The 25,184-nt window shown below is 38.2% G+C and overlaps 12 protein-coding genes across 12 annotated transcripts; 6 read left to right on the top strand and 6 right to left on the bottom strand.

The window, feature by feature from the left end:
• Nucleotides 1-404: 404 nt before the first annotated feature.
• EIN_344660 (chromodomain-helicase-DNA-binding protein, putative) lies at nucleotides 405-5,642 on the bottom strand (the record flags this gene model as incomplete). Its single annotated transcript, XM_004255239.1, has 1 exon — nucleotides 405-5,642. One exon carries the CDS (start codon nucleotides 5,640-5,642, stop codon nucleotides 405-407), a length of 5,238 nt encoding a protein of 1,745 aa, XP_004255287.1.
• A 549-nt stretch (nucleotides 5,643-6,191) lies between these two features.
• EIN_344650 (hypothetical protein) lies at nucleotides 6,192-6,932 on the top strand (the record flags this gene model as incomplete). Its single annotated transcript, XM_004255238.1, has 1 exon — nucleotides 6,192-6,932. One exon carries the CDS (start codon nucleotides 6,192-6,194, stop codon nucleotides 6,930-6,932), a length of 741 nt encoding a protein of 246 aa, XP_004255286.1.
• A 226-nt stretch (nucleotides 6,933-7,158) lies between these two features.
• Nucleotides 7,159-8,454, top strand: EIN_344640 (hypothetical protein; the record flags this gene model as incomplete). The annotated part of the gene is made up of 1 exon (XM_004255237.1): nucleotides 7,159-8,454. One exon carries the CDS (start codon nucleotides 7,159-7,161, stop codon nucleotides 8,452-8,454), a length of 1,296 nt encoding a protein of 431 aa, XP_004255285.1.
• Nucleotides 8,455-9,005: 551 nt separating this feature from the next.
• Nucleotides 9,006-10,640, top strand: EIN_344630 (Pyrophosphate--fructose 6-phosphate 1-phosphotransferase subunit beta, putative; the record flags this gene model as incomplete). Its single annotated transcript, XM_004255236.1, has 1 exon — nucleotides 9,006-10,640. One exon carries the CDS (start codon nucleotides 9,006-9,008, stop codon nucleotides 10,638-10,640), a length of 1,635 nt encoding a protein of 544 aa, XP_004255284.1.
• A 341-nt stretch (nucleotides 10,641-10,981) lies between these two features.
• On the bottom strand, nucleotides 10,982-11,677 carry EIN_344620 (MTA/SAH nucleosidase, putative; the record flags this gene model as incomplete). Its single annotated transcript, XM_004255235.1, has 1 exon — nucleotides 10,982-11,677. One exon carries the CDS (start codon nucleotides 11,675-11,677, stop codon nucleotides 10,982-10,984), a length of 696 nt encoding a protein of 231 aa, XP_004255283.1.
• A 213-nt stretch (nucleotides 11,678-11,890) lies between these two features.
• EIN_344610 (hypothetical protein) lies at nucleotides 11,891-12,733 on the bottom strand (the record flags this gene model as incomplete). Its single annotated transcript, XM_004255234.1, has 1 exon — nucleotides 11,891-12,733. One exon carries the CDS (start codon nucleotides 12,731-12,733, stop codon nucleotides 11,891-11,893), a length of 843 nt encoding a protein of 280 aa, XP_004255282.1.
• Nucleotides 12,734-12,919: 186 nt separating this feature from the next.
• Nucleotides 12,920-14,888, top strand: EIN_344600 (hypothetical protein; the record flags this gene model as incomplete). The annotated part of the gene is made up of 3 exons (XM_004255233.1): nucleotides 12,920-12,978; nucleotides 13,023-13,270; nucleotides 13,366-14,888. 3 exons carry the CDS (start codon nucleotides 12,920-12,922, stop codon nucleotides 14,886-14,888), a joined length of 1,830 nt encoding a protein of 609 aa, XP_004255281.1.
• Nucleotides 14,889-14,975: 87 nt separating this feature from the next.
• On the bottom strand, nucleotides 14,976-15,830 carry EIN_344590 (hypothetical protein; the record flags this gene model as incomplete). Its single annotated transcript, XM_004255232.1, has 1 exon — nucleotides 14,976-15,830. The coding sequence occupies one exon, from the start codon at nucleotides 15,828-15,830 to the stop codon at nucleotides 14,976-14,978; it is 855 nt and encodes a 284-aa protein (XP_004255280.1).
• Nucleotides 15,831-16,004: 174 nt separating this feature from the next.
• EIN_344580 (hypothetical protein) lies at nucleotides 16,005-18,100 on the bottom strand (the record flags this gene model as incomplete). The annotated part of the gene is made up of 2 exons (XM_004255231.1): nucleotides 16,005-17,698; nucleotides 17,773-18,100. 2 exons carry the CDS (start codon nucleotides 18,098-18,100, stop codon nucleotides 16,005-16,007), a joined length of 2,022 nt encoding a protein of 673 aa, XP_004255279.1.
• A 1,220-nt stretch (nucleotides 18,101-19,320) lies between these two features.
• On the top strand, nucleotides 19,321-20,119 carry EIN_344570 (hypothetical protein; the record flags this gene model as incomplete). The annotated part of the gene is made up of 2 exons (XM_004255230.1): nucleotides 19,321-19,909; nucleotides 19,950-20,119. 2 exons carry the CDS (start codon nucleotides 19,321-19,323, stop codon nucleotides 20,117-20,119), a joined length of 759 nt encoding a protein of 252 aa, XP_004255278.1.
• Nucleotides 20,120-20,232: 113 nt separating this feature from the next.
• Nucleotides 20,233-23,546, bottom strand: EIN_344560 (serine-threonine protein kinase, putative; the record flags this gene model as incomplete). Its single annotated transcript, XM_004255229.1, has 3 exons — nucleotides 20,233-20,625; nucleotides 20,669-21,958; nucleotides 22,026-23,546. The coding sequence occupies 3 exons, from the start codon at nucleotides 23,544-23,546 to the stop codon at nucleotides 20,233-20,235; spliced, it is 3,204 nt and encodes a 1,067-aa protein (XP_004255277.1).
• A 1,193-nt stretch (nucleotides 23,547-24,739) lies between these two features.
• EIN_344550 (Ras family protein) lies at nucleotides 24,740-25,184 on the top strand (the record flags this gene model as incomplete). Its single annotated transcript, XM_004255228.1, has 4 exons — nucleotides 24,740-24,877; nucleotides 24,915-24,959; nucleotides 25,001-25,010; nucleotides 25,102-25,184. Coding segments are annotated over 4 exons (276 nt in total), but the record flags the coding sequence as incomplete, so codon positions are not given.

Raw genomic sequence — 25,184 nt, 5'->3', positions numbered from 1 at the left:
ACCATATTAATTATTTATTTGAATAAAGAGTAGAAAAAAGACTGCTTCTTTTTTATTAAAGTGAACAATTATTTATATATTAATATTATTTATATATTATAATTGCTATAATCGGTATTAAAAACAGTTTTAAAAAATAACATTTGAAGCAATGGGATAGTGCCGTAATTAAACAAGACCAACGTAACTACACTTGAACAATATTGAAACACAAATGGACATGTAATCTTATTTGTATTGGTTATAAATATAATTGGTGTGTTTATAATATGAAGTGTTATTTTATTGTTTTTGTTTTAAATAGATACAAAACATGGTATTTCTCACTAGACTTATTCGATCCACCCCAATTGATTATAAACGACATGAAAGCAATAAAAAACTACAATAAATCAGTTATTCATTCATTTCTGCTCCAGTGGAACTTCCACCTTTTGTTGTTCTTCCCCATTGATCATTTCTTTTACTTCGTCCGTTGTTGCATGGAGAGGACTTGTTGTGACTTCGCTCTGCTTTTCCACACCATTTTCTTCGACTTTTGTATCAAAAGACTTTTCTTTCTTTTCCTCAACAGAGGGGTGTATCTCTTCTGGTACTTCTGTAACTTTGGTCTCAGTTGTATTCACGGTTACCTCACTTATATTTTTGACTTGAGGCACTGTTGTGTTTTGTTGAATTTGTTGTGGTATGTTATTTTCTTTTTTCTCTTCCCCATTGTTTTGAATCTCATTGGGGACGTCAGTCTCGTCTGGACGCTCCTCTTCCATTTTAGTTAATGGCACTTTCTCTTCTTGTTTTTCATCAATGATTTCATTTGGGGTTTCATCCATTTTGACTTCAATTTCCATTTCCTTTTCTTCAACTTTCTGTTGCTCTTCCTTTTCACCATTCTCTTCTGAATTTTCCGTCAACTGAATTTCCAGCTTTTCATCAATGTCGTCGGCTGATGGTACAACATTATGAGGCGGTTCTTCCTCCATTGGAGGTGGCAAAACTTGTTCTTCGGCTTTCTCTTCTTTGGGTTCTTCAATTTCCATTTGAGTGTTCTGTTGTGCCTTCTCTTCACCACTCTCCTCGTCTTCCGTCTTCTCGTCCATCTTTTTCTTTCCATCTCCACTCTTCACAACAGCGCCCTTCGACTTCTTGTCAAACAGAGATATCAGTGCTTTCGCATGTTTCGTGAGATTTGAATCGTCGGGCATTTTAAACATGAAGCGACCCTTTTTTATCTCTCCCGCGTCTTCTTCGACAATACTATTGAACACAAGCTGTTCATCCTCTTCCATCAACACTCCACCACCAAATCCGTATTTCAATATCCCTATCAGCAAGTCGTGGTCGCATTGGTCATTCCACCAATTGGTTAAGTGGGTGTTTGCGTTCAGTTCTGGTATTAAGTGTTCTGGTCCAGCAAGTTTCACCAGTCTGTTCATATACTTCAGTTTCGACTCGTACACCTTCAATATCTCTTTTGTTAAGAATGAGAATTCGTCTCTGAGTGCGTACTCATGGCCTTGTTTCAAAACGTCATCTCTTCCGCCTTTTCTGATTCTCTTCACAGCGTGATATTGCTCAAGAAGTTGAACAAAATAGCGTTTGTTAATTTCAAACTTCAGACCATATGCGGTGCACTGTTTCAAAAAGATTATAATAAAACTCCGCAACTCGTCTTGGTCAAATTCCATCCCAATCTTTGCTCTCTCTCGCACAACAGTAAAGTCAACCCTTCCTACATCGATTACTGCGGAATAAAGTTGCATTTTCATTTCATCGGGCATCTCCGCCTTTTTCACTCGCTGCTTTTTCTTGTTATACTCCTCCTCGTCCTCTACTGGCAAAATTACTGTTTTCCTTTTCTTTCTTGAGAACTTCAGCGTTTCTGATGTCGTAAGTAATTCCTGAACAATATCTTCGACAATCAAATCTTTCTTGGTAAGTAACAAATCAATACATTTCACCAGGGTGTCTCTTTCCGACAAAATATGTCCTTTCGCCTCATTGTACGCATCCACCACATTCACTACATGTTGTCGCATTTCAGTCAAAAACTCTTCCAAATTTGCTTCAAACCAGGGAATAATCTTTTCGTCGTTCTTTGAGCTCATTGCGGCGTCCAAATCCTTGAAAAGTTGTGATGGCGTTCGCAATTTTGGAAGAACTTTCTCCCAGAAGTGTTCATCGTTCAAATCAACGACATCACCAGTCTCGGAAACAAATGTCGCCTTTGAAAAACTGCTCGACTGTGCCGCACTCTCTCCATTCCAAACAACCTTCTTGGAGCGTTTTTCCATAATTTGGTCGATGTCTTCTTCCCCAAAGTTGTTTGAGTTTTTCTCATCTTCATCTTTCAAAAGACCATATGCTCCGTACTTCAGTAAGTCTGCTATATCATCCTTTGACATCTTTTCCGTCTCTTTTGACTCATGGTTGATGTTCGATAAGATCGCCTGATCTAGTCCAAGTTTCATTGAAGCTCTCTCAAACATGTACCTCTCGTACGTGTTCTTCGACACAAGTCGATACACCTTCACCTCCTTCTTCTGCCCAATACGATGACATCTCGCTTGTGCTTGTAAATCGTTTTGTGGGTTCCAATCACTGTCGTAAATGATAACAGTATCCGCTTCACTCAAATTGATACCAATACCTCCGGCTCGTGTACATAACAAAAACACGAATCTATCTCCCTTCATGAATCGATCAATCGCATTTTGTCTGTCGTTACTTTTCACACTCCCGTCGAGTCGTTCGTAGGTGTATTTCTTGAACCCAAGATATTTCTCTATCACATCAAGAACACCCTTTAATTGACTGAATATCAACACACGATGGTCGTCTTGTTTCAGTTTTGGAAGTAACTTGTCAAGTAAGACCATCTTCCCCGAGCACTTCACCAACTCACTTTCATAAAAATCAGGATCGTCATAATTTCCCCCAACCTCCTTTTCCTCCACGCCAGGAATTAAAAATGGGTGGTTGCACACCTTTCTGAGTTGCATCATTAAATTCAACAAATGTGGGACATTCTGCCCAACACACCCCTTATTCAAAAATTCTCTATTCTTTTCGTATAATGCTCTGTAGTACTTCTTTTGCACAAGCGTCAGCTCAACTTCAATCAAAATCTCTTCTTTTGGTGGTATCGACTTCTCCACGTTCTGTTTAACTCTTCTCAGTAAATAGGGCTGAATCTCAACTTGGAGTGATTTGACCTCATCTGCTGTCTTTCCCTCTCCAAATTTCTGGTGAAACGCCTCAATAGAAGGGAAGCCGATTGGGTTTACATAATTCAGCAAAGTCCACAATTCATCCGTGTTATTTTGGATTGGAGTTCCAGTCAAGAGTATTTTATGATAAGCAGGAATTTCGCTCAGTGTTCTGTTCAGCTTGGATTGTTTATTTTTCAGTCGCTGCGCTTCATCCACAACAATGACTTGCCAATGAATTTGTTGCAATGCTTCGTAGTCATTCATCACCATTTCATATGTAGTTACCAACGCATGAAATTTGATTTGTTTTGACAACTCCTTCTCGTCTTTGTCAAGGTAAAACCACTCATAGTGTTGTATCATCTGTCGGTTTTCTTTGCTCCCCAAATAGACGACAACATTCATCTCCGTCCACTCACAAATCTCTCGTCTCCAGTGCTCCAACGTTGAGAGTGGTGTTACTATCAAAAATGGTCCTGGGAGTTTCTGGAATGTCCTGAGGTGCTCCATAAATGCGACAACCTGCACTGTCTTCCCCAAACCCATTTCATCCGCCAATATACATCCTTTCCCTCGGCACCAATTAAAAACAAGCCAATTCAGTCCCTCTATTTGATATTCTCTCAGTGTATTATTGTGCCTGTACACATCAGATTTCATTCTTCTTTCCCATATTCTATCCGGAAGTGGCGCTTCAATGGTTGAAGGGTCAGGCATTATATGAAATTTCTTGTATTCGTTAAGTCTGACATCATCCCCTACATCACTCTCCTTTTCCCATGTGGCTTCCGTGTAACTCAGTCCACCTCCCCACTTGACTAAGCAATACTTAACACCATCTATTTCCTTTTCAAATAAAATTCTCTCGACGGTGGTATACTCCATTGGAAACGGATCCTCCTCTCCGTCAAACTGGAACTTTGTTTTAAATCGTTTGATCCTCAGTTGTGGTATCATCTGTGACAAAATACTCTCTTTGATCCACTCAACGTCTCTATAACTCTTGTTGTTGTATTTCACTAAGTACTCCTCTTCCGTACCAGCCTCGACACCACCCCTTACATTCAACAGTTTCTCCACACTTTTCTCCGTCGTGAATGGTGAAAATTCTCTTTTGACGACTGGACATCTCTTCTTCTCAACATCTTGATCTTCCATCTTCTCATCTTCGTTCTCTTCAACGAGTTTCACCGATGACTTTCTCTCTCTAAACGCGTATTTTCTAGCGGGTATGATGTCTTCCTCCTTTTTCTTTTTCTCTTTCTTTTGTATAGGCAATGGTTGAATGGGTGGCTCAACAACGACTGGTGTATATATTCTGACCTCCTTCTTTGGTTTTGGTATCTTTTCTTTCTTCACTTTTGGCTCCTTCACTTTCTTTGGTTCTTTAACCTTCGTGACTTTATCCTTCTTCTCAACGTGCAATGGCTGTGTTCTTATGACTGGTCTCACGTTTTGTCGAATCACAGGACGTGACATATACATTGGAGGAGGTGGTTGTTGTTGGTACTGATACGGCACAAATTGTCCTTCAACACCCACAGGATTAAAAACTGGTCTGAATATCCCACTTGGTGGGGGCGGATTTATTCCTCCATTCATTTGAACGGGTGCAAATCTCAGTTGTTGACCGCCACTCCCTGGGATGACCTGTCCCCCAGCTACACGTGAGAACCTTCCCATTGGGGCATATTGTCTGTATGGATACGGAACTTGCATCTGCGGTTGACCCATCGGCATTTGAGTAGGATTCACCATGGCATGGATTTGTGATGGCATGCTGTTTGGGATTTCAGTGTCCAGCCTCAACTTAAGTGGATGTTGTTGCATCATCTGAGAGTTTTGTTGTTGTGGTACCGTGTTAGTGACCATTGGATGGCCACGTTGTGGAGTATTTAGTTGTTGGATTTGGGAAATTAATTCCCCATTTGACATTTTAGTGTCTTCTTGAACTGCCTTAAAAGGACTTTCCTGTTTTATAGGGGCTTCGAGCTTAATTTGAGATTGTTTGTCACTTTTAAGTATCTTGTCTTGTGGTGAGGGAATTGGTTGCTCTCGTTTTGGTTGGTTTTTTAATTGAATTTGCTGTTGTGTTATCGGTTGAGCTTGTTGCGACACCAAATCATTCTGTTGTTGTGTTTGTTGTGTAAGTCCCATTTGTTTCTCTTGAGGTGGAAATTCTTGGTTTAATGCAAGTCGTTGCTGTTGTGCCACAACAATGGGTTGTTGGGTTATCTGTGGAGGTGTTGTGTGGGGCTTTTGTTGAAGAGGGACAGCAGGCTCTGGTAGAGTTGCCATTGTTTGTTTATCGATTTGTTGAAGAGATGTAGCCGTTTGTGGTGTCTGTTGTTTAGCTTGCTGAGGGCTTTCCTGGCCTTTTGAAGTACTCCCAACAACGTTTTGTTGAGGAGAGGGGTGTGGCTGGTTCTCCATATTACTGTTTGATTTTTTGATCTCAATTTTCCATACAAAACCCTTTTTTTTCCACCGACGATCTGTCTACGTCTTCGTTGTACTCCAAGTGTTTTCTTACATCGTTTCACATCACTTTTCATTGTCTTTTCATTCTTAATTTTTTTTGCAACTTCCCAACCACACATTCTCTTTATTTTACTCACTCTTCTTCCTTTTTTCATCTATTTTCCGTTTTTTATCGAAAACCCTGATCATCACCATATTGCTCTGTACTTCATTTTATCGGAAATGAAACTTTTTCAAATTAAATAATATTTATAAAATAGTCTATTTTTTTAATTGTTTGACATTTTGATACTTCCGATATTTAACTCTGAGTATATTGTGTTTTATCTCTTTTTATCCACAAATAGAATTAAAAAAAGTGAGTCTATTATTTTAAACTAAATAATAAAAGAAATTAATTAATATGATACAATTTGTAATGGTATGACATATAATAAGAATATAATAAAAAGTTTTAATAAAAACTTTTTTTAGAAAGAGTAGCACTTAGAATTCTTGACAATGCCACACATCTTCCAAGGCTCTATTGAAAACGCCACAACATTTGTTGAACTATTCCGCGTTTTTAAAAAATTAGAAGCGGAGACCCTCTCCATATTGTTTTCAACTGATGGCGTTTACTTTAAAGTTGGTTCCCAAGAAGCAATCCTTTCTGTAGCTGTCGAAAAAGAGTACTTCTCACACTTCGTCTCAAGCAGAAATGTAGTAGCCGTAATAAAAAAAGCATTTTTGTGCGACTTTTTATGCTCAGTGTCTGGGGTTGGCAGTTCCCTCAATATCACTTTGACTGGGGAGACTATCAAGCTTACAACCATAAGACCCAACAACATCAAAGTGTCGTCAAAACTCAATATCACTTACGCAACAAATGATTTAACACTTTTGGAACCCAAAACTCGAGCAGATGCAACAATAGCATTTGCAACAAAGGATTTAATATCAATCATAAAAACAGTTTCTCGACTCAATCAACAAACCACTACATTTAAATCGAAGTCTGACGGTAGCCTTGAGGTTATTGGATCGCCCACTGATGTTTTCAAAAAGTCTGTCCAATATTTCCCAGGAATTTCGTCGAGAAAAGCTGTCGAAACCAAAGTCATGACTGACACTCTCCTCAAGGTAGTTGGTCCTTATCTTGATGAGGCACGACTCTACCTCACAAAGGGAGAGAGTCTACGTATTCAATATCGGGACGCACTGATATCTATTATAATAGAAGTAGCAGAAGCGACTGATTAAGTCTTTTATTGTTTAGTGTTTTGTTTACTTTCCATAGTTGAGTAATAATTCAATGTTATATATATTTTGCTCCATCTATTCAGATATTCTAATATGTGTTTTTACGATTCAGACAAAGAAAAAGCAATAATAGCAAGAACCATCTTATAGAATAACTTTTTATTGAATACGAATAATAATATAATAAAATAAATAATACAAAGTTATATATAATTGATTCAATTAAATGCAAAGAGAATCAAACTTGAAAAGGAAGACTTCAATAGCAATGAGCAAATTGGACAGATATTCCATGATGATCGTCTCAAAATACTTTGAAAGTGAAGAAGACTATTTAACAATGATGACTGTTTGTAAGAAGTACGTTGATTTGACACAGCAATTCCACTTCAACCCAATATCGATCTCCAATTTCAATTTATTCCCAAACATCGAAACACTCCACTTGTATGAAGAAGACGACGAAGAACTTCCCAGTATTGAGATGTTTGTTGTGTCGTATCCGGTGTCGTACAACGATTATGTGAAAAGGTTGAACGATGGGAAGAAGTACACCAATGTCGTCTATAACCGAAAAGACAGAACCGACAAAAAACTTGCGCTTTCAATGCCTGCAAAGACCATTGGGAGTTTCTGTTATCAACAAATGCTCTTCGATTCGTTTGAAGTGCCGACTTACATCACAAGTCTTGAAGGGTATTGCTTCTCGTCGTGTCGCTACTTGACAACCCTCTCATTACCAACATCCCTTGTTACTATCGCACATCGGTGTTTTAATGAATGTATTCTTTTAAACAAAGTGGATATCCCGGAGTCTGTGCAATTTCTTGGGGAATGTGCTTTCTCGTCGTGTTATGCCCTTACCTCAATCCAAATTCCAGATTCAATATTTTCTATGGATGAAGGGTGCTTCCTCAATTGTTCCAATTTACAAATAGCGCTTGTGGGCAAAGGGATGAAGAAGATCCCAAATCACACATTCGAGAATTGTCGCAACTTGGAACACATCTATATCCCATCCTCTGTTTCCTCTTTTGGAAACAATGCTTTCAAAGACTGTTCAAAATTGGTCGAAATTGAGTTCCCTAATTGTCTCGAGGAGATCAAAGCAGGGTGTTTCGAGAACTGTGCGTTCCTTAGAAATGTGAAAATACCAAGTTCGGTCAGTTTAGTCGACGTTGGTGCTTTTTATAAGTGCGAGTCTCTCAACTCCGCAGTGTTCAGAGAAAACACTAAAATTGCGTTCATCAAAGCAGTCACATTCTTTGCGTGTGTACGCCTCTCAGAACTTGTCCTCCCCCTTTCTCTCTTTTCAATCCAAGACAACGCGTTTCAATACTGCTCCTCCCTTTCTCGTGTCGCACTCCCTTCAGTCTTTCAAAGTGTTGGCGATGCCGCATTTGCTGGGTGCAAGCTTCTCAAAACCATTGAATTCCCACCGGGAACAAGTTTTGGTGAAGGCTCTTTGTTTGGTACAACAGTCACACTCGACCTTCCAAACGCCTTTAAAAAGACGATATAATTATTTTTGTTATTTATTATAGGTTTCTCTTTCTATCACACAACTCTGTGTTCAACAACCGTTTTATTATTCTAATACATTTATTAATTCCAAATTCTATTTGTCTCATAAACTGTTTAGTCATAATTAACAAAATATTTCCACGTTGGTTTAACAATAAATAGTTATAATACTATATGGAGATAGCATTTGTTTTTTCAAAAACCCTGTTCTTTTTTCGATCGCATTCAATACCATTTTTTAAAAATAAAGTTATTATTAAACGAAAACAACACAATAATCCAACTAAAAATTACATTTTTTGTGAAAAAAGTTAAAAAAAATGATAAACTTGGTTCTTTCAAATTCATTGATCTTCTAGTTTTTGAGGAAATAAAAAAGAAATAAGAAAATAGCCAATAGTATTCTCTGAAGATATAATGGGTGTACCAAGGAATAATAAAAAGAATAACACATTAATAGTTTCATATAGAAGATTACACAACGCCACATAGTGCTGATCAGTTGCTACATAAAAAGGGGCGGTAAGATGTTCTTTCTATTCAGAAATAATGTCAGCACTCCACACACTAAGACTGAAATATCAGCCAGTTCTTCCCAAGCACATTGTCGATATTGACAACGTGATTGTTGAAGATGGACCAAAGACTCAGTCGAAAGTCGATCAGAAGGAGCTTTCCGAGCTCTTCAAACACACTTATGGTCTCCCAGCTGCCAAGCTTGCTGCAGGAAAGTCCGAGGAGATTCACAGAAAAATGAGATGTGGGTTTATTCTTTCTGGTGGACCTGCTGCTGGTGGACACAATGTCGTTGCTGGTCTTTATGATGGTCTTATGAAAGGGAACAAGGAGAACAAGCTCTTTGGCTTCAAGTGTGGTGCTGGTGGAATCTTGAAGAATGAGTACATTGAGATCACTTCAGAGTTGATTGACAAATACCGTAATATGGGTGGCTTTGATATCGTTGGCTCTGGCAGAACAAAGATTGAAACCGACGAACAGTTTGCTACCGCATTCAAGAACATTTCTGCTCTTGAACTCGATGCCTTGATCGTAGTTGGTGGTGATGATTCCAACACTAACTGTGCTTTACTCGCCGAGTACTTTGCTGCCAAGAACAGCAAATGTGTCTTTGTTGGTGTTCCAAAGACTATTGATGGTGATTTGAAGAACGAGTACATTGAAGTCTCCTTTGGGTTTGATACCGCCTGCAAGACTTATTCCGAGTCAATTGGAAACATTGAAAGAGATGCCATTTCATCAAGAAAGTATTGGCATTTCATCAAGTTGATGGGAAGAAGTGCTTCACATATTGCTCTTGAAGCTTCCCTCCAAGCACAACCAACATATGCTATCGTCTCAGAAGAAGTTGAAGCCAAGAAGATGACTGTCAATCAAATTGCAAACAAATTGACCGACTTAGTTGTCAAGAGAAGCCAAGATGGATTAAACTTTGGTGTTGTTTTGATTCCAGAAGGTCTTCTTGAGTTTATTCCAGAAGTTAAAGTTCTCATTGAGCAGTTGAATGATCTCCTTGCTCATAAAAAGGAAGAGTATGCCAAGTTGACTGAATTTGCTCAACAAAAAGCTTTTGTCATTGAACACATCCCAAAGGAGATGGGTGAAGTGTTCTCAGGACTCCCAGACAACATTGCCAAACAATTGTTGTTAGACAGAGATCCACATGGCAATGTGAATGTCTCTGCCATTGAGACTGAAACCTTTGTCTCTGGTATTATTAAGAACGAATTAAAGAGAAGAGGTTCTAAAGTGCCATTCACCCCAGTTCATCACTTCTTCGGTTATGAAGGAAGATGTGCTTTCCCAACCAACTTTGATGCCACCTACTGTTATGCTCTTGGCTACACTTCCTTCATCCTTGCTGCTTATAAGAAGACGGGACAAATCTGTTGCATCTCTGGATTGAAGGGCCCATCCACTGAATGGATCTGTGGTGGTGTGCCATTGACAGTCATGATGAACATGGAACAAAGAAACGGCTCACTCAAGCCTGTCATCCAAAAAGCTCTTGTCGAGCTGAATGGAAAGCCATTCAAATATTACGAGTCGAAAAGAGAAGCTTGGGCCCTTGCTGAGGATTATGCCTTCCCAGGTGCTGTTCAGTACTATGGTCCTGCTGAAGTTTCCGATCAGCCACCAAAGACATTGCTCCTCGAACAGAATTAAATCAGTTTTTTTAACTATTAGTAATCTAGTAATTTATTACTAAGGTAAAACACGTAGTAATAACTATATTTAACTATAAAACATATTTTATTGTAATTAGAGTAACTTTTTCTTTTTAGAGGTTTGTATACAAGAAACCCAAACACACTAAAATGGTTGCAATTGTTGTGAGCTTTGTCGGTTCGTTTGTAGTTGTGAAGATGGTGGCGATTGTTGTTGTTGTTGTGGGGATTGCGGGAGGTCTTCGAAGTCGAGGGAGAGTTGGACTGGGTCAACTTTAATAGGGAACATTTGACTTTCAAGTTTCTTGAGAAAAAAAAAGTGGAACGACTCAATTGACTTTAATTTAACTTAGAAATGATGTTGAAAAGGACTTTCGCAATGTTCTCGACAGCTTGGATGACAAACACCCTATACTCAATATGGTTCTCCGCGTTTGCAGAAGGGACATCAGAAAGCGATCGGATGACCAAAAACTTGATCCCGAGTTTAGTGCATGCGTGTGCCACACCACACCCTTCCATCTCTGTGCATGCCACCTTCCGCTCAAATTTGCTCTGCATCTCTTCGATTTTTGGTTTGGTGCAGAATGCATCCGAAGTCCCAATTATACCATAGCAGACGTTTGATACGTCCTTTGTCGCATCTCTTGCAACAGCCATAAGTTTATCGTCGGTTTTCCAGTACATCGGTTCGTCGCAGATTTGTCCATATTTGTATCCAAGAGGGGTAATATCCACGTCAGTATAGACCAACTCGGTCCCAATGACTATGTCAAGGACTTTTTGTTCCGGAAGGGCTCCACCAGCACACCCCGAGTTAATAACAATGTCCACCTGGAATTCGTACTTTAATATCGACACAGCAACGGCTGCGTTCACCTTCCCGACTCCGCACTGAAAAACAATCACTTCATTGGTTTGTAAACGTGTCTCATAATAAACGAATCCGTTTTTCTCTTTCTTTTCGCAGTTTGGAAAGACTCGACAGACCGCCTCAAGTTCTTCTGCCATTGGGGTGAGTACACCTACTCTCATCGGTTCTTAATCCAGATGAAGTCAATTGTAGGGTTTTATACCCCCAGATGAATTAGTGGATAACTATACTAATACTATACAATAGTTTGACAAAACTATTCCCTTTCTTTCTAAGCCATCTTGTGTTGAAGTGTGTGTCTACACCATAAATAGACGCACTCCCCATACCCATTGAAAAAGTCAAAAAAAGAATCCATAACATACACACCAAAATCAAATAAGCGTTCTTTTGATACTCTTCGGTATCTTGTCCTTTCCAGTTTGCAACATTTGTTTGAAGTTGAATCTGATCTTGTTGTCTCCAATTTGCAAAATAACTTTGGTCCACTTGGGGTGGTCAACGAGTTGTTTATATTCATTCTCGATCCTTGCGGAGTCTTCAGACCCAAAATCGACCCAATTTTGATCAAAATATTGCCAACTTGCTGTTTTAGTATTACTTTCTGTTACCTTTGGTTCTTCAGATCGTTTTGAAGATTTGTATGACTTGAAAGAAACACTCAGTTTTGCAGGCTTCTTAAATTTCTTTGGTTCTAACGTGCTTCGTTTGAGCTGTTTTGCTTCTTCACCTTTCGTTCCTTTTTCTTCTGCTATTTCTTGATTAGATTCTTCTGACATTTCTTTAGATTCAGTACTTTCAGTTGTGTTCTCATTGTCTGTCTTCTTCAAATTGCTTTTCTTCTTTTTCTTATAAATAACCTCACCCTTTGGCGCTTTCACAATTTTTGTGTCTTTTTGTTTCAACTTCTTTGACACTTTATTTAAAGCTTGTTTCACACCATCTTTTGTGATCTGTTCTTTTTGAGCAAAAGATGACTCACTGAACCTTGGCATTGGTGCACCTTTACATGCTCGAGGAAGTCGTTTTCTGATCCCAAGTGTTTTGAGACGGTTGTTTTCCTCCCGTTCCATCCGTTTTTTCTCTTTAGTGATGTCGAGTATGAGGGTCGAGTCTTGTTCCTCTATATCTGTTGCGGTGTCTGCATTAAGGTCGAGTTGTAAAACAGTGGTTTCATCAGGACAATCGACTATAGTCGACTCATTCACCAGAGTCATTCTTTTTATCTTTTCGAGTTATTATGTTTTTTATAACATTTTTCCGCCCAAGAACTCCATCAATACCATAAATGATATTTTGGTGTTGTTTTGAATTTTTTGGTTTTGAAATTTTTTTCAATTTTTGACTCTTTTTATATCCAATAAGATTTCCTTTTAAAAATTCTTTGAAACTGTAAATTGATTATGTTTTCTCGTGAAAAGAAAGAAGACAACTCAAAGCGCTTCAATGAGAAAAAAATGCAGTTTGTATTGTATTTCGTCTTATTCAACTAATTGTGACTTACAGTGTTCTCGGACAAATTCTCACAACACCACAAAAAGACATCCAAGTCCATCTCAACGCAATGCGGGACACCGTGGAAATGTTGGTTTGGGGCGACAAACACAATCAAGGTATTACCGACGCTTTCCTCGACGATAATCTTTTTCCCGTCATCGTCGACATAGTAAAAAAAGGAAAGAAACCAGCTACTCTCCAGTTTCTCCAATGCTTCGCCATTCTCGTCGAGAACATTAAGCAGACAAATTTTCTCTGTTTGTATCTTCTGTTACATTACCACTATTTCCTTTGATAACGTCTGTAGTCTGCGTTTTATAAGTCTATCATTCTTCTCTATTCTTACACATAGATTTCTTACTCAGTCAAACAAACATCGACACTATACTTAACCTTCCCATCGACAGAAACGACGACGATATCATATCTCCTTATGTTTCGATGCTCAAAAGTATTTCTTTGCGATTGACTGATGACACACTTCAATTCTTTTATAATCATCAGACGAACACATGTCCGATTTTAAGTGAGGCTGTTCTTTTGTTGAGTCACAAAGACTCAATGGTTGTCTCTCACGCACGAAACATCATCCTCCAATTCACTGCGTTCACTACCGACAAAGCTTTTAACGCGTATTATCTCGAATATTCAAGATCACACTTCTACCCACACTTATTCACTTTAATACTCAGACATGTCCACTCCCTTCCCACTACTCTCCAAATCATGATCGATGACATTTACTTTTTGACCGACTTACTGACACTGCCACCACCATACCCAGACACTTTGACATATTCCCTTTTCGACAAAATGATATACCCACACATCCTCCCAGCTTTCATCTCCGCTACAGCAACAACTCCAAAGAAAGTCGACTGCCTCCAATTCTTAATTCACCTCTATTTATCAAAGTTCCCAACTCAATTCCTCGCCCTTATTTCCCATTGCTTGATAGTGCCAATTCTCCCCCTTGGCGAAAACAACAGACTTTGCGACAATATCGTTTACTTACTCAAAGAACACAACACAATCGACTTCCACTGTGCGGTAACACTTCTTTTACTCATCACACAGACACCACCACTTTCCCTTCTTTCAAGATCGTTCCTCTCCAATCCACTCCAACTCTCGGCTCCCGTCGCACTGATGTCTATTATGGAGGATGAAGACAGCGAAGACCCTCTCTTTGGTGATGAGAGTCCCAAAATCAATGTTTCCATTGATGTGACGTCGTGCTTCCCTTGGTTCTCATCAAAAACCGAGACAAAGTGTTTTGAGTCATCCTCTCGCATTCAGGGCGAAAAACAGAAATTTAGTTCAGAAGGAGGGGCTTACGATTTTCTTGGGAAGAAGAACAGAGAAAATAGAAAGGCGGTGCTGACAACCCTTCTTACTTTCTGTATCGAGGACTATAAACAAGCGACACCTCTTCATACATATAGCAGAGTCTTCAAACTGATCAAGCATATTGGGGTGTATGGGAATGGCACCTTAGATGACACTCTTGAGGAGAACAAAGCAAAGGTCGTAGCCGAGTACAACAAAGGTTTAGAGATCATTCAGAAGTTGTATCCGCGTCTCAAACAAGATCAATTCATGTTACTGTGGAACAATGTGACAACTGCAATCGAGGACATTTCAGTTGAGTACGAGTTTGGTGATGATATCGACAAATGGAAAACACAGCTCAACACATTTATAGACAAGAACTTCACAAAAAAGCAGAAGGCGCTTGAGATCTATACCATCATTGCGTCGTCCGTGGTGAAGCGAAAATTGTATCTCCTAGTTTGTGAGAACTCGACAAAGAAAGTGTCCGACATATTTTGGGAGCAAAAGCCAGTCACTCCAATCCACCCGCTTTCAAATTGAATTATCTTTTTATGTTGCTTTTACACACCAATGTGGCGATATCTGTGCGTCCCTTGTTGCAACAAAACAACAATTAATACCTGAATTTTACTTTTTAGTGTCGAAGGTGAATTGCATGACAATCATCTTCTTCAACTCAACCGCCTTCGGCTGATTCCCTCCAACAAAAAGGTCTTGCACCTTCGACAGAAACTCCGCCTTCTGCCTTTCATCGTCGCTGAGGACTTCTGGCGCTACGTCGATTTTGTAATAACTTCCCATTCGCTTGTTGAACATCACCTCATTGCCCGAAATGATGAACCCACAATACGTCTCCAGCAACCAATCCGTGTTCACCACAGACGACACATACAAACTCCGGACTTTCTTTTTGTCTTCCGAGTCTTTGGTGGAGGTCTGCCCAATGGTGCTGATAACATCGACAGAAGATGTGATACCTTGTGTAATCCCCTGAGTGATTCCCGTCACCATTGAAGTGCCTAAATTAGTTACACCGTCGACAATACCAACACCACGAGGGGTGGGTGTGTAAGCAAAAGCCTTATTTTTCTTTTCTTTTTGGTCGGAAAGTGTCAATGAAAAAGCTCCATAAAAGCTTTTGTTCACAAGAGAGAAGACAAAGTAGTGTGGGTCGTTGTTGATTGAGTTCGACCCATACTTGTTCGCCTCAGGTATTTCAAGTTCATCAAAACAACCAAAGACATCGCCCTTAACTGTCTCAAAGCAGAACATAATGTTGCCCTGCCCTGTTACTGTGTCGTACAACTTTTTTCGGTCAAACCCGTACAACGTCGACGAGTACACCACCTTGAAGTTCGGACGCTTCTTCGTGTATGAAAAAAATCGGTTGAGATCTTTCGCGTACTTCTTGATATTCTCCTTGTCCTTCTCAAATTGTTTGTCTTGTTTTGCATCTTCTCGTGGTGTTGCTGGCTCGCTCATCTTGCCTTCGAGATATCAAGTTCCTTACTAACTGGCTGGAAAGTAATACTATACTATATGATACTAGAATAATTGTTTTTTTATATTTTTACCATCTATACTAGAACTATAGTATATACTTTCTTTATAGTATAATAAACAAAGACATCTGCGTTGAAAGTCAAATATAAGAAATTAAGACAATGGGTCGATGCATCTTTTCTTCTCTTGCTCGACGTTCTGTGTGTTGTTCTCCTTAGGTGATGGTGGACTCACTTTTTCTTCTTCGTGGGTCTCCTTCTCCTTTTGATCGACTTTTTCTTCGGTCTTTATTTCCGCTTGAATCTCCTCCTGACCTGCCACACCATCTCCTCTTGTATTGGTCATATTCTCTGTTTGTTGAATACTCTCTTCAATTTTTTCCTCTTGTTTTTCAGGACCTGGGGTTTTTATGCAGTCCACCTTTTCGTTCTTAGGAACTGTTATGTGGTGCTCTCCTTTTTGTGTGCTTTTATGGTCACTTCTCAGCACTGTTTTCTCGCCAATGGAACGTCTTTCTTTCCCATATTCGATGTCGAGTGGTGTTTGTGGACTTGTCATCTTTGCTTCCTTATTCATTTCCTCAGGCCTGATATCTGGTGTTCTGCAAGGTGACAATGAAGGGACTGAAGGTGCTCTTGAGCCCCCAAAACTCGTTGGTGATGGGTGTTGTACGATTTTTGAAGTGAGTTCGCTCATCTTATTTCTATACCACCAGACGTTAAAGTGTTGACTTTCGATCATGTCGATGATGAATCTCTTATGTGTTTCATGTTTAATGAGTTGTGGGAATTTTCGTTTAAAATCGGTCAAGTCGATTGGGCCGTGCGACATGCAGAAATTTTTCATGATCGTTAAAATTTTATCATAAAATTGATGTTTGACTGCTTGGATGACTTCCGTCGAAAATCTCACCAATTTCTCTTGTGGAATTTTTTCAAGTGCTCGTTCTCTCTCTTCAAACGATTTCAATTTTGTGACTTCTGAAAACGTCGCAACAACACATGAATTCACTGCTGCAGTCAACTCCCCCAGAAATGGAAGACTGTGTTGTACCGAAGGAATTGTTTTAATAATTTTCTTGGCCAAATTTGGGTCAAACAAGTTACCATGTTCAAGTTGATAAACATTTGCATTGACACGAGTGACATCTGTTGGTATTTCTGTGCCGTAGAGACTTGGCACGGGCGATTCAAGAAATTCTTGTAATGCGACAGGGACAAAGGGGATTAACACCCCTTGCCATATGAAAGGGTACATCAATGTGAGTAACCCAAAGACAGAAGAAGTGATAAGTGACGCGTTACTCCCCACCAGTATCACTGAACTTCCTGTGAGCAAGGAAGCAAGTGCATTGAATATCACACTCGGTTGAAGTCCTACAAACATTCGACACAACGCGTAGTCCCCTATCATATTAAGACAACAGGCGGGCATTTGGTCTGATGTTGGGTATGTGGAATAGATAGAAGTTCGTGTAAAGTATCTTATTGGAGCGGGCGTGACTTCGATCGGGTACTCTATTTGTGTGAGTGAAGGTGCCTGGACTTTTAAAACGCGAGAAAGGTACGCCTCCATTCGTGCTTTATCTGACACGTATTTTTCTGTTGGGTTCCCCCCGTTTCTCAGGTAAAAAGTCCTGATATAGTTCAGCTTCGAGTGGAAATCGTATCGCTCCATATCCTCCAACATTGCAAAGAGTGCGTTGATGAAAGGAAATTCCGAGACAAAACAATAGATACGGTCGGTGACCAGTTGGTTGTTCCCATATGTGTATATCTGTTGCAACTTCGTTTCTTGTACAAAGTCACTTGGGAATGGGAGTAACTCTTTTCTCACAATGCATGCGCCTTAACGTAAATATTTGTATCACAAGTTCAAAAGCACAAGAACTGTATAACAAAACAAAGCAATGAACACAAACAGAAAGAGGTTGTAGTCTCTCCAGGTAAGATAAGAAGATACTTCTTCGGGGGAGTCATTAAAATGTCTAACTTGTTGGTGTTTGTAACAGTGACGGGTTGTGGGGCAATAAACTTTGCAAAGTGTTGTTGAAGTTCTGCGTTTTTCGAGCAATAAAGCATCTGAGCGTCGTAGCTGTAACTTTTTTTCCAAAAAGTAAATTCGTCGACCTTGAAATTGGGGGGAAGGCCCCAGATGGAAAAAGACGAGACTAGGTATGAAGATGTTAGTGTGATGCTCCGCTCAAACGGGGAGCTCATCAGCTCTGTTAACCTGTCGTGTTCGGCCATTTTGCCTGGTAAAAAGATCTGAGAATTAATTTTTCTAATTGATACTTTTCACCATTGAAGCTCGGTTCAAAAGCAGTACCTCTTGGGTGTGTTTTTTAATACCATCCCTTGAAAAATAAAATAAAAAAGAGTGACGTGTTGGCATTAAACCTAAAGTAGTTTGCCTTATACTCAAAAGGATTTTTACCCGTTTTTTTCAAGGATGTGTGGAATTCTTATTTGTTCCTTTTTATTATAATATATTTACTATTGTAAGACCTATACAATTTATCATATTTTCCCGAAGTTCAGTGCATTTCTTTGGTGTTTTGTTTTCGTTTGTCCACTGTATTTTCGTCTTCAAAAAAATGGTTCATATCATTCCAACTACAAGGAAATAATGCCAAATAAATTTGTATTTGACAAAAAACACCAGAGAACAGGAGTTTGATAAATTTTAACACATCGTTTAAGTCTGTTAAATATTTTTTAAAAATATTTGGCATATCACAACAAAGTGTTTTGTTTTCTCTGTTAATGTTTGGTAAAACAACTCTACTATATCTTTATATTAATTATATAAATGTTTTAGTTTATTTTTATTAATTATTAAGCTTATTAATTTATTGTATTCTTCTTGTAATTGTATAATTCTTTTATGTATTACCAGTTCTTTATCATTGATTTTTGAAAATAATAAAACTTTACTTTTTAATAGTAAAGTACTAATACAGTTTTGTAAAAATAATCTTTTTATATTAAAAATGATATATTAAGAATGATACATTTAATTCAATACATATTTTATTGTGGTAATCATTAGCAAATTATATATTTTTAATGATAATTAAAAAAAACATTGTTGAAATACTAGTTTATTATTAATTTAATAATAGTAATCAAACACATATCCTCTGAATTATAAGTATAATTAAACATACTTTAAATACTGGAAGTATAGTTTAATTATATATTTGAAATTGAATATAAGAAAAAAAACAGAGGATGGATTGAAACCATTGAAAATTGGTTTCAAATAGTTTACTTGTTATTTTTTTTAGTTTCACAAAAAAACAAAACAATACGATGACACCTAAAATTAGAAACACAAGAAAGAGAACACCCTTTAGATCCCGAAAAGTACTAAGAGAAATAGAACAACAAGATAACCACACAAAAGTAAAATCAAGCACTTCCTGTAAAACGCAGCCGTTGATGAAAAACTCGAAAACTTAGAACGAATGGTAATGAACGACCTGAAACAGGTTTTACACAATGGAATTGGATTGACACCACTTATGGTCAAGTTGGCTCTCTTAGTTGATGGCACGAGTAAAGCAATAAACATAGTTATTGCGATCATTCAACACCATTTTCCTCCAAAAGCACTTCCAATGTTAATGGAAGTTTCTGTTCTGCCGCCGGAGTGGTATATTTCGGTATCAATGGGCATCGTTGTGTCATTGGTGTGGTTCTATTATACAATTGCTCTTCACATTCCTCTTGCTTCGTTATTCATCACACACAAAAACAAGTATTACTTCACGCTCTCATTCCTTTCCGCACTTCTTTTTTCCGTCCTTCTCTTTGTGTGTCCTCTTTATAAACTGTTCCCTCCTAATTACATGCTTAATGGTATTCCCCTCACTATGTTTATTGTGCACTATTTATCACTCTTCGCTTATGGAGGACACTGTTTCGCCTTCTTAGCTATTGTATGGAAAACTCCACAACTTCAGAAGCTCGATAACCTTCAATTCAGATGCAAATACCTTCTCCTTTTAATGACATTTCTCCTTGCAATGACTGCTTTTGTCTTGTACTATCAAGGTTTGTTGATGTCAGAGTTGTGTACAGTACTAACACATAGGTTCCTTATCTTGTGGTATAGTAGATTGTATTAGTTATGTTTGTTTGTGTGCAGTGATTCTAATGCACAATTCAGACTATTCAAAGATGATTAAAGCAAAAGATGAAATTGATGCAATCGATGGATTTTCAAATCATATGCGACAAATTGTCACTTCCAACTCCACATAACAATAGGGGGTGGGACTTTTTATTATAACTGGTGTATTTTCGTTGTTTGATATGTTACACTATACCATTGTATAATTTCGTTGAAACACAATGAAACAAATAAAGGTGGCAAATTAGTCCCTTGAAATATCGTTGAGTTGCTTTTGCATTCTTTGTGTTCTGTTGTTGATAAGAGTCTCGATCTTCTCTTGTGAATATCCCAAATCCAAGTTTACAAGGCTCTGTACCGACTTTAAAATATCGTCGTCGATTTTGACCAAATTGTTCGAGACAATGTCGAATGTCGGTCGCTTTGTGTGGTCTTGTTTCCAGCAATTCTCGATGAGTTGTGTATACAATCGTGGCATTGTCCCGTCTATTTTCAGGCGTTTCCCCTCTGAGACAAATGTTTTGATCTCAAACAGTGACTTGAAGTCCTTATATGGTTCTTCCTGATAAAAGACTTCCCACGCTGTAATCGCAAACGAGTAGACATCCCCCGCATATGAGTAAATATCTTTGTACGTCTATTACTTAGTCAATACACAACTAAATGGAAATAGAACAAACCTCTGGTGCTGCATAGATAGGAGTTCCAAGACCTTTGTCTTCTCCTTTAGCTATTTTCTTTGTGAACCTGGATGTCCCAAAGTCCGTGATTTTCAAGGTGCAAGCTGAGTTGTAGTCCAGTGAATTCACAAGCAAATTGTCGGGCTTCAAATCCAAATGGACAATTTTGTTATCGTGCAAAAATTGCATTCCACGTGAAGTATCATACAACATTCGCACTTTCAATTTGTATGGTAATTTGACGTAGTCCTCTTTATTCGACCTGAGGTATTCCCCCAACGACCCCAACACAAAGAATTGAATCACCATTGACACTTGTGGCAAATAGGTCACCGACCCCATATAACTCGCAATAAACGGATTCCTCAATTTCGCCATCATCTCACACTCAGCAACCACACTATCTTTCAGTTCTTGGACTTCCGCCTCGTCCAAATTCTCCCACCTGAACTGCTTAATAGCAACGGGGACACTCCTGTAATTCCCAATGAAGACTTTACCCATCGCACCTTCGGCAATAGGCTTTTCCGAGATGTTTAACTCGTCCAAATCAATATGGGTTGAACTTGCTGCATCCGTAGTGATTCTGAAGTTGTTGTATTGTCGACGCACAACATTTTTGCAAAGGTGCTCGATACTTTTATTATCTTCTGGTGTCCAATTCTCAAAGTCCTTGTCTTTGAGCAATGAAGCAATCTCTGTCAATGTTTGTCTATTCTTCGAAAACCACAACGTGAATGGGATTTTCATATCGCGTATTTTAGTAGTTGCATGAAGGGTCATATACGATATCATCGAGTAATTCGCGTTCGGACGCAATATCGCAACTTGTGGCTCAAAGTGAAATACGTACTTCGGGCAGTTTGGGGTATGAATAATGATCATCATGTATTTGTTTTTACTCTTATTTTTGACTTCAATTGTCTCAAAGCGAGTGTCTTCAATAGCCGTAGCTTCAGTTTCCTTGCCATAGTCCAAATCAATTGGTTCAATGATGTATCTTCCTTCCTTTGATGGGGCAACATTTTTAGCTCCTGAGATGTAGTAGTGATATGTCGGTTGTTGAAGTTTGAAAATTGAAATGTCAACTTTTTTGAATTGCATAGCAAAGATGAAAACAATGATGAACACAACTACTAATATGATAAAGAAGGCAACACATCCAACTACAATACCAACAGTTTCCCCCGTCGACAACCCCTTTTCAATGCAATTCGTTTTCGAATCCGGATTCTGTTTAAATCCAGGGTTACACATACACGACGCATTACAGTTGGTGCCATTATCACACTATATGTCACTTCCACATTCACACAATACTATTATATATGATACAATTTGCCTCAATTAAACAAACTTCTTCTCTCCTCACAAATTCATTTTCCGTGTTATACAAATCATCTATTTGGCCATTTCCACACAACGTGTGAATACAGAGGCCCGTTCCATCAGGGGAAAACTCCTCTCCTATTTCGCATTGGCAGTTCCTCATACATCCCTCGTTCCCATAGATGCATTCAACGCCAGGGCCTAATATCCCATTTGCACACGCATCACTCACACATAAATGGTCGACCAAATTCCCACTGGAACAATGACAATATTGGTCACAGTCATTTGTTCCAAAGTAACACAACCCATCAGTGTTGGACACTTGCCACCCGTAGTAATAACAGAGTTGATGGCAATCATCTCCTCCATACTTCTCCTCACAGATGCACCCACCCTCACTCGGCGCACATCTCCCATTGCCATCATTTTCATGACAATCATTCGGACACAACCCCTTCACCTTAATACTCACTTGTGCCCGAGAGTCTTCTGACATCACCGCAAAGTGCCTTGTTGTTGTTTTATCACCTTTGATTCTCACAGAGACGCCATTCTTTTCAGACGAAGACGTTGAACCTACTGGAAGTCCATTCCACGTCTGTAGACACTCCCCGTTATTCGCACTACTGTCCAATTCTCCGGTGTATTCCGCCAACAACGAAAACCTGTTTTTCTCAGTAGTGTCCAACAAGATTGAGTAGGGTCCGGTGAACTGTACAGTGAAAGTCAACACTTTCATCATAACAGTTGGCATGCATGTCGTGAAAAGGACTTGTCCTTGTGATTCGAAAGGAAGTGGATAGACGTAAGCTTTTGAAATGTCCTTAGACACCTCATCTGCAATGCTTTGATTCACATGGAACAAGTTTTTCAACAGTAAAGTGTCTGTCTCTGTGATAGTTAAAGTAATTTGTGTACTTTCAACCTCCTTCACAGAAACAAAAAAAGTGAATTGAAATTCCTCATCTCCGGTCGACTGAGAGTCTTTGAAAGGTGAGACGACAGGAAATTGGAGATTGAAAGAGTCGTCCTCCTCAAAAAGTGTAGTGTGAGCAAAGCAGAGTGGATCTGCCTCTGTTATTGGTGTGTTAGTGATGTCCACCGACAGCTCAGATTTGCCAATTTTATCAATTTTGACGTTAACAAACTTCTTTGTCAAAAGAGAGGACTTCAGTGAACCCCACTTCGATATAGTGTACTTTTGCCTTGAGTAACAAAATCCGTAGTCGACTGGGGAGGTTTGGTCTAAAGTGAAAGAGATTGGCGTATTCAAAACGTAACTGTCGACATTGGTCGGTGCCCAATTTGTTTTCTCGACAATATTTGTCGATGAAACGCACTCATCACCACTTGGAAGGTATGCCTCGGCAGTATTTCCATTGGGATCTGTCCATTTGCAATGGAGGCATGACCCATCGTTTTCATAATTTGGAGAACACACGGAATCGCACGTGTAATTTGCTGTGCATACATTCGTTGAGCACCCCGGTGCACACACCAACACGGTGGTGGAATAAACTAATGAGAAAAGAAACGGAAACAGCATAGCGCTTTATTCAATCGAGTTCGTTTTTTGATTCTTACTAAATAATTGGAAAACTATAAAGTATAGTTAACACAACTATACTTTATAAGGTGTGGATTTTTTGTTTTTCAAAAAGTATTTAAAGAAAAACTCTGACAACAAGTCGCTTTTTGCCTTTTTACTGTAAAAATATATTAAATAAAAAGACAATCCAATGAAATAAAGTAAAAGTTTGGTTTCACTTCATTTTTATATTAAAAACAAACCACTCACTTTCCCGTTTTTTACAATGAATACTACCCTAAACAAATTATGTTGGAAACAATAAGTACACAAAAAACACTTTTTTTATAACAAAACCATATTTTAATATTTTATTTCATAATAATAATCTATAATTTTTAAAATAGAATTGATAATTATTATTTATAAACACGTTACTGTTTTCATTATTTTATTACTTTTTTACCAAATAAAAACATGGGATTCTTTTCGTTTTTTTTGTATTTTATAATTTTTTGATTAATATTGGAAAAGACAAATTCCATGAACATAATATAATATTTTTTTGAAATTGTTTAAAGTTATAGTATATATATACTATATATTAAATAACATGATTACAATAGTTTATGAGCTAATTATTTTAATTTATACTCAAGTAATTGTTGAACAATACAAACAAAGATGTTGATCAACTTTTGGTTTGAAAATGTACGTCGATACACCATTAAAGGTATTGATTATAATCAAGAAGTGAATGCTGATTATCTCATTTATAAATTGTTTAGAAAAACAATCAAATAATACTTTTTTATAATTCTTTTAAAATATATAAAAATTCGGTGTAAATTCACTGAATAGTCAGGAAAATAATCAAAAGATAAATCAAAATTGAACTATAAACCAATTACTTACAAACACCCGTATTTTTTCATTTTGATAGAGTCACAATCAATTGATTTGAATTGGAAAATGAATGATTTTAAGATTTTTTAACATTTCATAATGACATATTTTGTATCTCTTACGTAAAAACCCCGACACTATAGTTTCAATTTGAGTAAATTTAAATATTATTGAAGCAACTATAAAAAAAGAAACTATACTAAAATAATAGAAGTACCAGTCTTTTCTAATAGTAGTAACACGAGTAGAAGACAAAGAAGAAGAAATAAAAAATGAATAAAAAAGGAACTGGGAAAGCAACAAAAATGGCAGAGAACAAAGACACCACCATCAAGTTGCTTTTAATAGGAGAATCGGGTGTTGGGAAGTCGTCTTTACTTCTTAGATTCTCGGAAGACACATTTAATCCGATGTATATCACAACTGTTGGTATAGATTTTCGAGTTTGTTGTTTTATGTCTTAATACCGCTGACGCACAGGTGAAAAACATTGAATTGGATGGTCATAAGTTGAAGCTTCAAATCGTTTGTTTCTATATAGAACACTGTACCATTCTGACTTGAAGTGGGATACCGGTTTGTTTTCCTTTTACGTTTCTAGTCATTAGTACCACATAGTATCTGGTTAATTGATTGTTTGAAATGTACTAATCAAACAGCTGGACAGGAACGGTTCAGAACTATTGTCTCGAGCTATTATCGAGGTGTCATGGGTATCGTATTAGTCTACGACATCACTCTCCGCGAGAC

Source organism: Entamoeba invadens, assembly GCF_000330505.1.
Source record: "Entamoeba invadens IP1 unplaced genomic scaffold scaff_1105074724577, whole genome shotgun sequence".
Taxonomy (NCBI): domain Eukaryota; phylum Evosea; order Mastigamoebida; family Endamoebidae; genus Entamoeba; species Entamoeba invadens.
The sequence above is the reverse complement of the archived record's forward strand: the minus strand, read 5'-3'. Positions and strand labels throughout refer to the sequence as shown.